The sequence below is a fragment of the Eumetopias jubatus genome, unplaced genomic scaffold (assembly GCF_037043125.1).
Source record: "Eumetopias jubatus isolate StellerSeaLion01/CBP00866 unplaced genomic scaffold, mEumJub1_p1.0 scaffold_4, whole genome shotgun sequence".
NCBI lineage: Eukaryota > Metazoa > Chordata > Mammalia > Carnivora > Otariidae > Eumetopias > Eumetopias jubatus.
Genome location: NW_028274810.1, coordinates 127,667,848 through 127,680,819, shown reverse-complemented (window position 1 = coordinate 127,680,819; position 12,972 = coordinate 127,667,848). Strand labels below are relative to the sequence as shown.

At 42.6% G+C, this 12,972-nt stretch overlaps 1 protein-coding gene across 1 annotated transcript in view; it reads left to right on the top strand.

Annotated features, from left to right (window-relative positions):
* Positions 1 to 1,201: 1,201 nt before the first annotated feature.
* DEPTOR (DEP domain containing MTOR interacting protein) overlaps positions 1,202 to 12,972 on the top strand; it is a 126,267-nt gene continuing 114,496 nt past the window's right edge. Inside the window, exon 1 of the mRNA XM_028090845.2 lies at positions 1,202 to 1,404. Within this exon, the coding sequence (XP_027946646.1) occupies positions 1,274 to 1,404 (131 nt within the window). The 5' untranslated portion in view covers positions 1,202 to 1,273. The remainder of the gene's footprint in view (positions 1,405 to 12,972) is intronic.

Genomic DNA, 12,972 nt, shown 5'->3' with positions numbered 1-12,972 from the left:
AGATTTACGACAAATCTGCAATTGAAAGATTGTCTTTCCATATAGTATTCACTAAAAAAAATTTCACATTTACTTGTAAAGGTGCAGAGACTTGTATATATGCAAAAATTATAAAAAGCTGCATAAAATATCAACACACAGATATCTCCTTACTATAATGACCTCTGCCATTAGCATTACTCGGTTTTCCTGTAGACCAGGCTCTGACCCTGCATGAGACAGAATAACAGAACATTTATTTGGTATTAGTCAAAGTTCCTTCCATCTTCCCTGGAAAGTCGACAATATCATTATATCCCCGTTTTAAGAAGAAGTCTTTTAAGAACACAACTCTGAAGCCAGAATGTCCTAGGTTTGCTTCTTCTTGCATTTATTACCTGTTTGCCTTGGACAAGTTACCCCATCTGTCTGAGCCTGCTTCCTGATGTAAAAGGAGGACAATACCCATTTTATGATTTGTAACAACAACCTGAAGCATCTTTAATGCAGTAGATGTCAACAAGTGGTATCCACAGTTATTTTTATTTTGTAAAGGAAGAAACTGAGGATTAAGCACATTTTGGTAAGAAATTATAGGTGGGAGCTGGATCCCAGGTCTGATTCCCAGGCCAGCGTTCTCTGTTGATTACACTATAAGGTAAGTAAGCTGTCTTACGTGAGGGGGATTGGGACGAGAAAAATGCCTAATTTCACCAACCCCTGCATATAATTTGAATTATAAAATATGGCATAAAAATATGGCATATTTAATATAAAAAATGGCATAAAAATGCCTAATTTCACCAACCCCACGTGTATATTCCTATATCCTTCATTGTTCACTATTTAGCTATTTTGTTATTATTTTTACTCCGGCAATTTGGAGTATAGATAGTATAATAAAAATACCTTCACACCTGTCTAGTAACCTCCTGGCCTGGTCCGAAGGTCCCACGGTATTAGCTCTGTGGGTAACGACGAGAGAGGTCACCTACCCGACCTCCACCAGCACACACACCGCAGACCCGCGCCCCGCCCAGATGTTTATATTTTCCCCCTTGGCCCCGCCCCCCGACCACGCGGGGCTCCAGCCACCGCCCGGAGCTGGAGTTCCTGGAGCCGACTTGCCTAGCGCCTCAGCCTACCCACAGGGATTCCCTCTCCAGCCAATCGCGTCTGAGCAACGGGACTGCCCCTAACAAAGATGGCGGGGGAGGCCTCGGCGGGGGCAGGCTGATTTAACACCCAGACCCAAGGCGGCTAGGGAAGACAGTGGTAGCGGCGCGGCCCGACCATGGAGGAGGGCGGTAGCGGTGGCAGCGGTGGCAGCGGTGGCAGCGACAGCAGCACCAGCGGGAGTGGTGGGGCGCAGCAAAGGGAGCTGGAGCGCATGGCTGAGGTCCTGGTCACCGGGGAGCAGCTACGGTAAGGCGTGGGGCAGTGTCGGTGGGCGCGCCGTGGCACTGCCAGCCTGTGCCCGCAACAGCCCGGCGCGCACACGCGCGTGGCTCGTGCCTTGCGACTCGCGCGGGGCCCCGGGGCCGCTGCGGTCGCGTGGATGGTCGGCGTTGCGCCCCTGCCTAGCCCGCTGCAGCCGCGCGTCCTGCGACTCGGCACCCGCGCGGGGCTCGGAGGCGGACGCCCGGCAGCGGGTGGTGCGCGCTGCGCCCGGGCCCCGCCGCTGCAGCCCTGCGCCCCGCGGACGCGCCGCCACGCGCCGCGCGCTCCCTCTTCCCGGGCACCTGGTGCTGCCAGGCCTCCTGGCTGCCAGGCGACCCCGAGTGCGCCCAGAGCTCGAGAGGGTGGGTGTGCAGCCCCATGCTGCCTCCAGCCCCAGCCTCTTGACTCCTAGATGAAAGGGCCAACCCAACGATTGACTTGAGGTCTTCCTTTTTGCTGGCAAGTCCTGCTGCACTCCTCTGACCCTCAGCGTTTTCGTCTGTAAAATGAGGCTGATCGCCGGGACTCCCTTGACGGGTGTTAATGGGGCTAAACCCCAGGTTCTGAAAAACTACCTATCGCTAAACTGGCACATCCCGGTCAATCATCAGTGGCGTCCGCGAGGGGGCGTGGAGGCACCTTGTCCCGATGCCCTGCTGCTCTGCCAACTTCCCTAGCGCGCACATTTTGGAGAGCAGAGTCCATCGGCCCCGGGCTGCTCCAAGCATTGGGAATTGACGGGTCTCACCGCACCCGGGACAGGCAGTGAACCCCAGATCCCCCCCCCCTTACCATTGGCATCCCATCCCGGTCCTTCTTGGATTCATGTTTGAGTGATGTACTTCCACGGTCTGACCGGTTCCGCAGCTGCCCGTCGTGTGGTCATAAATCAGTTTGCCAGGGGGAAAAAAAAAAACCCTGGCTCTGAAGCGTTTGAGCCACAACTGGCTTGCGGGTCCCTGGCCCAGCTGGCATGAGGCGCGCGCCTGTTCCTTCTAAGGCTTGGCCTGAATCTCCAGGCTCATTTTGGTTTCTAAATGCTGTGTTTCAGGACCTGAAGGAGGGAGAATCTTTGCAAAGATCCATGAAGGTTTAGTAACTGCTTGCAGCAGTTAGATTGAGGAAGTAAATATTGGAAGTCAGAGTTTGTTGAGTTTAACGTTACAAAAGGCAAATTGCACACTTCAATCCCTCGATGATTTTTAAACGTATAGTCAAAATTAAAGGGAATAAAAGCTTGTTTTTCCTTCATCAGGAGTATTTTCTAATTGAATAAAAATCAAAAGCTTTTCTGATTCAATCTGATGCATTTGCTTTTTAATAACCTGTTTGCTCCTCGTTACTGTGTCATCTTTTTCAAAGTCCTTATCCGGTACTTTTAATATTTTTTTAAAGATTTATTTATTTATTTTAAAGGGGGTGAGGGGAAGGGGGAGAGGGAGAGAAACTGAAACAGCCTCCTCTTTGAGAGCCAGTTGAGGCGGGGTTGGATCTCACCACCCTGAGATCACCACCTGAGCCAAAACCAAGAGTCAGACAATTAACCAACTGCACCACCCAGGTGCCCCTCATTTCTTTTAAAATAACAAATTGGATGGTGCCCGTCTTTGTACAGGAAGCACTTTGTCCTTCAGGAGGCAGCTTAAATGTCCTTTCCTTGGGGATCTCCAGAGCAGTTGTTACTCTCCTTTTCCCTAGCACCCCTCTGTACAAAAGTAGGTTTGAGGGCCACACTTAGCTTGTTGGTAGGAAGAGAGAAGGCTCTTTTTCACTCAAGAGCCAGACCTGAGTTTGAATTTCTGCTCGGCCACTTTGTAGCCAATAGTCACCATTAAGTTGTTTTGAAGACTGACTTTTAGTCAGAGTGAATCTTGGGTTTGCTACTTACTAACCTGGGACCTTGAACAAGTTACTTAACTAAGAATACTGGGCAATAAGGGAACCTATCTCATAGTGTTGTTATGAGGATTAGATGAGCTAGTGCTTAGAACAGAGCCAGGTATATAGTAAGCACCATGTCGGCATTAACTATTATAGCTCTGTGACCTTCGACCAGTTAATTCACTTCTCTGAGCCTTTGTTTCCTCATCTATGAAATTGAAATGAAGATTAGTACTTCATAGGGTTGTTGTGGGAATTTGCCCTTGAGCTTCTGTATTAATGAGCATTCAACAATGGTTGTTGGAATTAATCAGTATTATTGGTCTCTGTGCGTCACCACGTGTGACTTCCAGCCAAGTGAGATCTGGCAGGAAGGATTGGGTGGTGGTTAAGAACACAGGGTATAGAATCAGGCTGCCTGGGTTTTTATTCTGCCTCACCATTTACTAGTTCTGTGACTTTGGGGTCAATTTACTGAGTCACTCTCTGGGCCTGTTTCCACATCTCTTGCAAGAATGTTGTGGGGATTAAATGAGATGCTGCATGTGAAGGGCTTAGAAAATGTTCACTATTTAATTTTACTCTGGAAAATTATAATCATTGCTTTTTTAAAATCTCAGCCATGTTATTAGCACTGTGTGTAGAGCATAGTTATTACTTAATAAATATTTGAATGATGAGTGCATGTGATTAAGTATACTACAGTACAGATGATATATTCGGAATTTAGGGATTTCAGTGGCTTCTTGGTTACTGGAGGAACCTCTCATGAAGGGGTGGGAATGCAACCATCCTTGCTGTCCCTGTCACAACGTGTCCTTAACATCCTTAGCTGCTTTCCCACAGTCTGACTGGGGGGACTTCGTGATGTGCAGGCCTCCTGCCTCTAACCGCTTCCCATACAATTCCCTTTGTCCTCTCTTGCTTTCCCACTGCTTTCTGGGTCATCAGAGATAAGGCAAATCAAAGTGATAAGGAACTGGAGACACCAAGGATTGGAATTTGAAATAAAAAAAAACTTGGCTTCCAGGCCCAGCTCTGTGCATTTTATTTATTTAATGCCATATGTATACACACACACATATATATAAAATATAGAGAGATATAAAATAAATATATTTATTTCATCCTATGTATTAAATATAATATTTACTGTTAAACACACATACGTACATATGTATGTATATATTTTTAACCATATTCCCTTGGTCGTGTCAGCTGCTCTGGGCCTCAGTACTCTTACCTGCAGAATGGGAATTAATAATACCCTTCCACAGAAGATTTGTGGTGTTGAAATAAATGGGCTAGAATATGGGAGGGAACTTTGCAAAATAAACAATAAACCAAGATTTCATTATTGTTATGATTATTATAAGTGCCAGCTGTGAAATTGAGGGCTGGCTCCACAATCCTGACACTTTGAAGGGCAGTTGGTTGCATAAGGACATGAAATTAACTAGCAAACTTAGAAATATCTCCTGCTTCCTTTTCCAGCCTGACTGCGGGGTCCTTTTCCTAATCTCTTCATTCTTTCCCTTTTCGTGAAAGATTTTGCTTCCTTGCCCAATGTATCTTTATGGTTTTGCATCTTAAAAAAAGCATTCGGATACCACTTTTATGGACACGATGGCTGTAATAAAAGAGATAGATAGTAACAAGTGTTGACAAAGACGTGGAGAAGTTGGAACCTTACACTGCTGGTGGACAGGGAAAATGGTGCAGCCACTTTGGAAAACAGTCTGGCATTTCCTCAAAAATAAAACATAGAGCTAACATATGACCTGGCAATTTTACTCCTAGGTATATAGTCAAAAGAAATGAAAACATATGTCCACATAGAAATGCATACACAAATGTTCACAGCAGCATTATTCATAATAGCTAAAAACAACAGCTCAAGTGTCCATCTGCTGATGGATGGATAAACAATGTGCAGTATATCCATGCATCGGAATATTATTTGGGATAAAAAGTAGAGTACTGATGCGTGCTACAATAGGGAGGAACCTTGAAAATATGCTGAGTGAAAGCAGACACAAAAGGCCACATGTCATATGACTCCATTTATATGAAATGTCCAAAATCGGCAAATCTATAGAGACAGAAAGTGGCTGCCAGCAGCAGTGGGGAGGGAGAATGGAGGGTGAGAGCTAATGGGTATAGAGTTTCTTTTGGGGATGATGAAAATGTTATAAACTTGTTTGTGGTTATGATTTCATAGCTCTGGGGATATACTTAAAATCATCACATTATATTCATTAAATGGATGAGTTATGTGGTATGTGACTTATATCTCAATAAAACCAGACAAAAATGGATTTGGATGAGATTTTATTACAGAGTGATAAAAGACAAAATGTTGGAAGTTTTATTTTATTTTTTTAAATTTTATTTTATTATGTTATGTTTTAAAATAAACGTTTGCTTTTTTGATGGGCCAAAGAATGCAATGACATTTATCACTAACTCAATAACACATTATTACTACACCAAACGGAACTGATATTTTACATATATATAGATATTTTTTAAAGATTTTTTATTTATTTATTTGACAGAGAGAGACACAGTGAGAGAGGGAACACAAGCAGGGGGAGTGGGAGAGGGAGAAGCAGGCTTCCCGCGGAGCAGGGAGCCCGATGTGGGACTCGATCCCAGGACCCCGGGGTCATGACCTGAGCCGAAGGCAGACGCTTAACGACTGAGCCACCCAGGTGCCCATACATATATATTTTTATAGTATCATTCTTGATACAGAACAGAAAACGTGCCATGAATAGTCGAGAAAATCTCAGAACATTCCTAATTTGAAGATAATTAACCATACATAAATCATTCATGAATAGAGTTTCATATTATGAATTTTCAAATCATTTGTTATTTTTATGTTCTTTGTATGTCTTTTACCTTGAAATTTGCCATGCAGTCATAACTATGACACTCTAATTAAGACACCCCAAATCCACGTAATGTTTCCTCTCTAGGATAATCCCAGAGATACTTACCAAGAAAGTGATTTGTGATAGAGCGTCAAAATAATGAGGCCCAACAATATGACTTTTCTTTTTGTGTTGATGGTAGGCATGGTAATAATAACAATAAGACTCACTTATATGGCATTTGTTACCTGCCAAGGAGATGTATGCATGAGTGTATATATACGTGTACACATATATATGCCTTTAATATATATACCTTTAATCCGCATAGCAACTCCTTGTAGAAGATACGCTTATCACCCTCATTTTACAGGTGAGAAAACCGAGGAGCAGAACATTTAAACTAACTGGCCATAGGTTATCCAGCCATGAAGTGGTAGAGTTGAAAGTCCCTGCACTTAGGCAGGATGCTAGACTAACAACTTAATGGTGTCGTCAACTAAGCAATTTAGAGGGTTACAAAATGTAATGATAAGACAAATGTAAAATGGAATCCTTGTATAAGACTTATCACATTCTAGTGTGACATCTTTTTGCAAACAAATAAGTAGACAAATGATTTTTTCCATTCTATCGGGAAAAATCCAATTTATTTCTGGAAGCGTTTGTTTTGACAAGATAGAATGGTCACTTCCTCTACTAACTATTAAACTGGGTCTTCCTTGCCATGTGGTTTTAAAAACTTAATTTGGACTCCACTCATTCTGAATTTGTAATCATTTGATGTGAAGATAAATTACAGTTCCCAATTTTGCTAGCTGTGGGGATGGAAGTGGAGTAGGGAGGAGAATTAAGAAGGTAATGAGGAATGCTTAATTAAGAGAGAAAACGTTTCAAGCATTCCAGTTGTGCTCATCTACCTAGACTAAATATGCTAATTACAACAATCTTGTCCAATCACTAAAGTGGGTTCCCTACAAGCAACTTACTAGGCAATGAGTTTTAGCTAAATTGTAGGAAATTGTACTTCTTTCAAATTGTTTGATGTATTTGCCTTTTTGCTATAACAGACTGCCTTTCCAGACTCTTACAGCCTTGCTATTGCTTTTTTCATAAAAGCACGTTCAATAAATATTGAATTGCTTTCCTGAATTTGCTTTGCAAGTGTTAATACAGTATGCAGATAAAAGCTAAGAATCGGCTCATCGAACCAAAAACCAAGCTACGGTAAAGTAAATATGAGCTAAGGAATTTAGAGCATGCAGAAGAGAAAAAGGAGAAATAGTCCATTTCATTGCATTTTGAACTTAAGGAATTTTACATTTGGCATGGAGATCGTCTTGGGGGTAGCCCCTACTGGAAGCCATTAATATGGAAGCTTAGCTCTACTAGACACTATAACTGAAGGGAATAGCAGGAAACTACCACCCAGAAGCTATGACTGAAATCTAGGGATCCAAACAGAAGAAGAACACTTTTATTCTTCTCAAGAGCAGAGATATCCTGGAGTCAGGAAATTACTGCCTGTTTGGATAAAGAAAAGGGGGGGGTGCTGTAGGAAATAGAGTCACTGTATTTGGAGTCAGTGCAGAAAAGCCTAGTGTGGAGTATTGAAATGCCTTTGAATCAGAGGCTCTTCCAACATACAGACTCTGTTCCTGTGAACATCTTTTCTGCTTCACAAATTGGATGTGAGGGCAGGGTGCAGGACCCTGGTACGGAGCAGACCCTTGGTAATGACTCATTTCTTACCAGCAGAGAGCATTGGAGGTACTTTGTCATGCTTTGCAAAAAAAAAAAACATCATGCAAATAGAAGACATTTAGTAAGCACTCCATAAACCATTGTGGAATTATTTGATATCCATATGGACTTATTCTCATGTACATCTTTTTCTGAAATGACTGGTGTGTTAGTTGTTAACGAATAACATATTTGTGTTTTCTCAAAGGCCAATGCTGATAGTTAAGTTATGGCTTCCATCTCTCAGAATCAGTAAACCTGAGAATAAGGTAAACACCTCTTAAAAGAAGAGAGTGTAAGGGGAAGAAAGATCATTCTCCTCTCCTGTCATTTCCAGTATTCATTTGCATCAGGAACTCACTTGCCTTTATTAAGTGGTGGCTCTTAAGTGGTTGGTTTCTATGAGGTCAGTGATTAGGAAAAGACGGAGGAAACAATAGTCAACCCTCTTTCTACATAGTAGGTCCTCACACTTCTCTATGCTCCTCTCCTTGTCCCGAGGAGATGTGGATTCTAGAACTGAGATCCTTGTTCCAATATTTATCAGCCTTAACCGTACTTGGAAGGAAGCTCATCATGTCAGCGACTGGTTTTTGTGGATTATTATATACTTGGGCGACAACAATGGAGACACCTTGGGGCAGAGTGGGCTTAGTGGGCCAGACGGCGTGCTTGCAAGCAGCTGTTCCCAGGGGCACTGCCGGCAGGCGCCATGCGATCCCTTTTCCTCGGGGCTGGCTGGGATGGCTCCATCCTGGAAGGGTTCAGAGAACCCTGACTTACTTGGGTCTGCATGAAGAATCACTTTTTTGGAGCTTTTACAATACTTTGAAGGTTGGATAAGGAGAGATGAGACGAAGTGAGAGAAAACCCATGCAGGAGTGTGGGACAAGATGTTCTTTTGTTGTAGTCTGCAGATGAACAGCTGTGGCTGGGGTGTGGCAAGAGGGGATGAAAGCCAGGGCCTCCAGCTCAGGGAAGCCCCCGGCAGCTGCAGGGCAGGTAGGAGGAGGAAGAAGGTAGTTAGCAGCTAGTGGCATCAGAGAAAGTCTCAAATCTGTCCACCCTTACCCCTCAGCTGCTACTTGTGATTCTGTTGGTTGTGCTGGTTGCTTCTTGCTTATTAGTTTTAATGCTGATGACACGTTCTCCCTGCAATACTTGTACCTACCCATTTCTGATTCTGGTATTTGCCCAGAGATTCCTTTTATTGAGGCAAGCTGTGGCCCAGCACCCCCCTAGATCCTGGCCTGATGTAGATCATCCAGCTCTGAGAGGCTCTGCTTTGGGTGGTGGGACTGTTACTGTTATAGAGAGCTGAGCGGGGGGCGTTGCGGGCAGACCAGGCAGGAGTCAAGGGCAAGTCCTAGCACAGCAGCTCCTCTGACCTCGACTTACGGTGCGAGAAACAACTGAACATTCTGATGAACACTCTCCCAATAAAAGGGCAAGTCCCATTTCATGCTATCCTGTTTTCATTAGTGTTGGGTTAGTCACTGCATTTTATTATGTGCGAAGCTTGGCCATTTTCTAACAAGCTGTGAAATTTGGGAAGAATACACTGTGAATGCTGTCTTGACAGAAATAGCAAGGAGGATTGGAAAGGGGGTAGTGTAGAGATATATAATTACGTGCGGGTCTAAGAGCAACCATTATCTTATTCTTCAGAGAAGAACATGTGAAAGTGCAAATTTACCGAGCAAGTATGTTAAGAAAGGACTGGTTTTTTTCACATTGAAGAAGAGTTTAGTACATATTTCCTTTGTGTATCCTGGGTTGGTTTGCTATTTACAACACGATCCTCTTATAAGATTTTCCCACTATTTTCAGGCACGTACATTGAATGCAGGAAAGTGTGAATTGCTTGGATTGTAAAAGTAATTTTCCTTTCTTCTGCTTCCTTTCCTCTTCCTAGGAGGAGAGGAGAATGGAATAAACTTGCATCTTCTTTTCCTTGAGTTGTTCTTGAAGTTCTACGTACCTTTTTACTCTCTAACTTTTCCATGAATGAAAGTGACTTTCACAGAATATATTCACAGCAAAAAGCAAGAGGTTAGTCCCTGTGGTGATATGATATGTATCTTACACTGAGGCACAGAGTGCCCCTTATTTTATGTTCAGTTAAGCTGTGATAAGGTAGATAAAACAAGGCTTTGCCAAAGCTCCTACTTACTGTGCTATTTCTCTTCTTAAGAACTGACAACAAAAAGCAGTTTTAGAGATGAGGTTTTAAGGCAGTATGATCTAATGCATAACTATGATTCATTTTCCTTCACATTTGTTACAATTTATTTTGTTAGTGACTGAGTTGTAGACTCTGATCCTCAAACATAACAGCGGGTAGAACCTAAGGCATCATGAGAGAATATGAACAGACCTCAGTTGCCCTGATAAAGAGCACTTATCCTGCTGCTGTACTTACAAGAGCTGAAAGATATCACGGAGTCTTTTAAGGACATCCACGTGTAAAGAAGAAGAGTGAACTAGAGCTTTTTCTTCCAACAGTTTATCATGAAACACTACAAACATACAGAAAAGTTTAAAGAATTTTACAGTGAATATCCTTACATCTACCACTTAGATTCCACAATTAACATCTTACCGTGTTTGCTTTATCACATAACTGTCTTTCTATCCCTCCTTCTATCCAACTTATTATTCTTGGGTACTTTGGAGTAAATTGCAGACAATAATATACTTCCCCTAAAACCTTCAACATGCGATTTACTAATATTCACTATTTGTTTTCTGAACAAATGAAGACTGAAGAGAGAGTTGGCTGCCATCAAGGATCAGCAAAATTCTTGAGCTTTGATGTTTTGGGACCATCTTAACTCACAGACTCACGAGATACTGCAGCAAAGCAAAGATCTTCACGGGTGGTGTTGGGCTTAGCCATCTGTACCACTGTGGCAAGGAAGATGTTATTATCCTGCCTGCCTTAGGTCCCCTTGGGGAATAGGGGGGATCACAGCTGTTGTACTTTGGAGAAGGGTTCATTGAGTGTTGGGGAGATCAGCGCAATGTCCTCCGCAAAAGGTAATTTGGGCTCAATGAGAAATAAGTGAAAAATTTTTGAGCAGAGTACAATGTGATTAAACCAAAATTTTTGGAGAGATAACTTAGAGTTTGGAGTGGGGAGCTTATACAGAGAAGAAGAAAATGTCCATAGAAAAGACAGAGCATAGGAAAGGCTAGGAGACATTGGTATGCCTCTTGGACTCTATGGCTTTCAACGTGATTTCCCCTGTAAACCTCCCTATCATGATGGTCGGTCACCTGTTCAGCATCCAGATACTTTCTCCCTCGTCTCCTACCCCTCACCACCTCTTATTTGGAATATATGTCTCTATGTCTCTGGCATTCAGGATTTTCTTGGTAATAGAAGTAAAATGGAACTCTCAACGTATGACCAAAATGCGAGTGGTTCAGGTTCAAATCACAAAGAATGATTTCTGTATCCCTTGGATTTTGATGGCTTTCCAAGGAACCCCTCCATCCAGAGAAAGCCAAAGTTGTCTAAAAGTCATCTCTTTGTTTAAGCAAAGTTGTTTTAGGGATAATGACTTTTTGGAAAAAGTGCAAAAACATTTTTTACTTACATAACTAAAAAAGATCTTTCATGTCACATGTTCAATATATTTTGTCGATTCCCCCCTCTGTTCTCCATAAATTGGAAATGGGAGCTACATTTGTTTATCAAGAAGGCAGGTTTTTCTCTACTGTTAATATGGTTTAAGCTTATATTTCAGTGTACATTGTGTTGATATTACAATAGTGACTTTGGCATTGATTTCATACTGCATCTTACCATAAAGATAATTAGTAGGAATAAATCCAAATAAAAGTGGTTTTATTCTCAGATAATATAATATGAATTTAGCCTTTTATTCTTCAGAATGGTTGGCATATGCGCAAATGTAGCAAAGCTTCTGTATCCAAGTACTGATAAAGAACTGTGATATCAAAAGCGTGATTTTTCTTACGCCTGTGTTGACTACAAAAGAGAGCAGCTCCAGTTAAACCCATTGAGAAGCATCCATGAAATCTAAGAAGCTGGGCTTGGAGCCAACGCATTTGTCTACATGTTCGCCATTTGCTGACTTCGCACTAATGAGGGCATTAAGCCAAGAAGGGCAGAGTCTGATTACTCAGGGACTGCATTATAACTTGCAATTACATCTTTCAAGCAAAGGTGTAGCAGTTAGGGGCAGGAATTCCTTACAAACCACTATTCCAATGCACCAGGATTTGTTGAGCCATTTTGTTTATTACGGGACAGAATGATTTCATTATTTACGTGGTTAATTAACCAGAGGGAATCTCTTCAATTGTCTTCCTGTTAGCTCCATTTTGGATGGATATTTTGTTGCTAGATAATCTCCTTTCCAAAAGGGGAACACTGAGGAGAGGAAGTTGGTTTGGCTATTTGTCAGCAGTTCTGGAAGAATGTTTACTCAGGGAGGAGTTTGAAAACTGTGAGAATTTTGGGGCTTATCTGGACATTTCTGGTTCTTTTTTTGTACCTCCACCGTCTATATGCTAAGATTTCCTGGCTGAAGCCAGGCCTCCAGAGGGTCCTTGGGAGAGTGGGAGTGACTTCTTCAGGGTCTTCCTTCCCTCAGTTCTTGCGATTGAGAACATCTTCCACAACCTATAACTCCTCTGCGTTGTCAGTGCTCCTCTGTTGACCCTCTTGCCTCTGCCGGAGAAAACTTCTAGTAGCCAAGACTCAGTGTGTTCTTCATGAGCTTCTAAATGTGTGGACGGGGGCAGGATGGGTAGGAGAAAGACTACCATCAGCACAGCAACCGTACTTATGGAATCTAATGTACATTTGGGGAGATCATTGCAGTCTTTGTTGGTAGCTTATGTGAAAGTAAATTTCATTGTAAAATTTAGCCTAGCAGCCCTTAAAAGAACATCCACCTATAATGCGACAATTTGTTCTACTTTGTAGTAAAAAATGCTATTCTTGGTGGAGCATAGCAACAGTTATTTAATTTCATTGTCTGGGGAGTCCTGGGAGCTGGGCCTTCATGAGGATTAT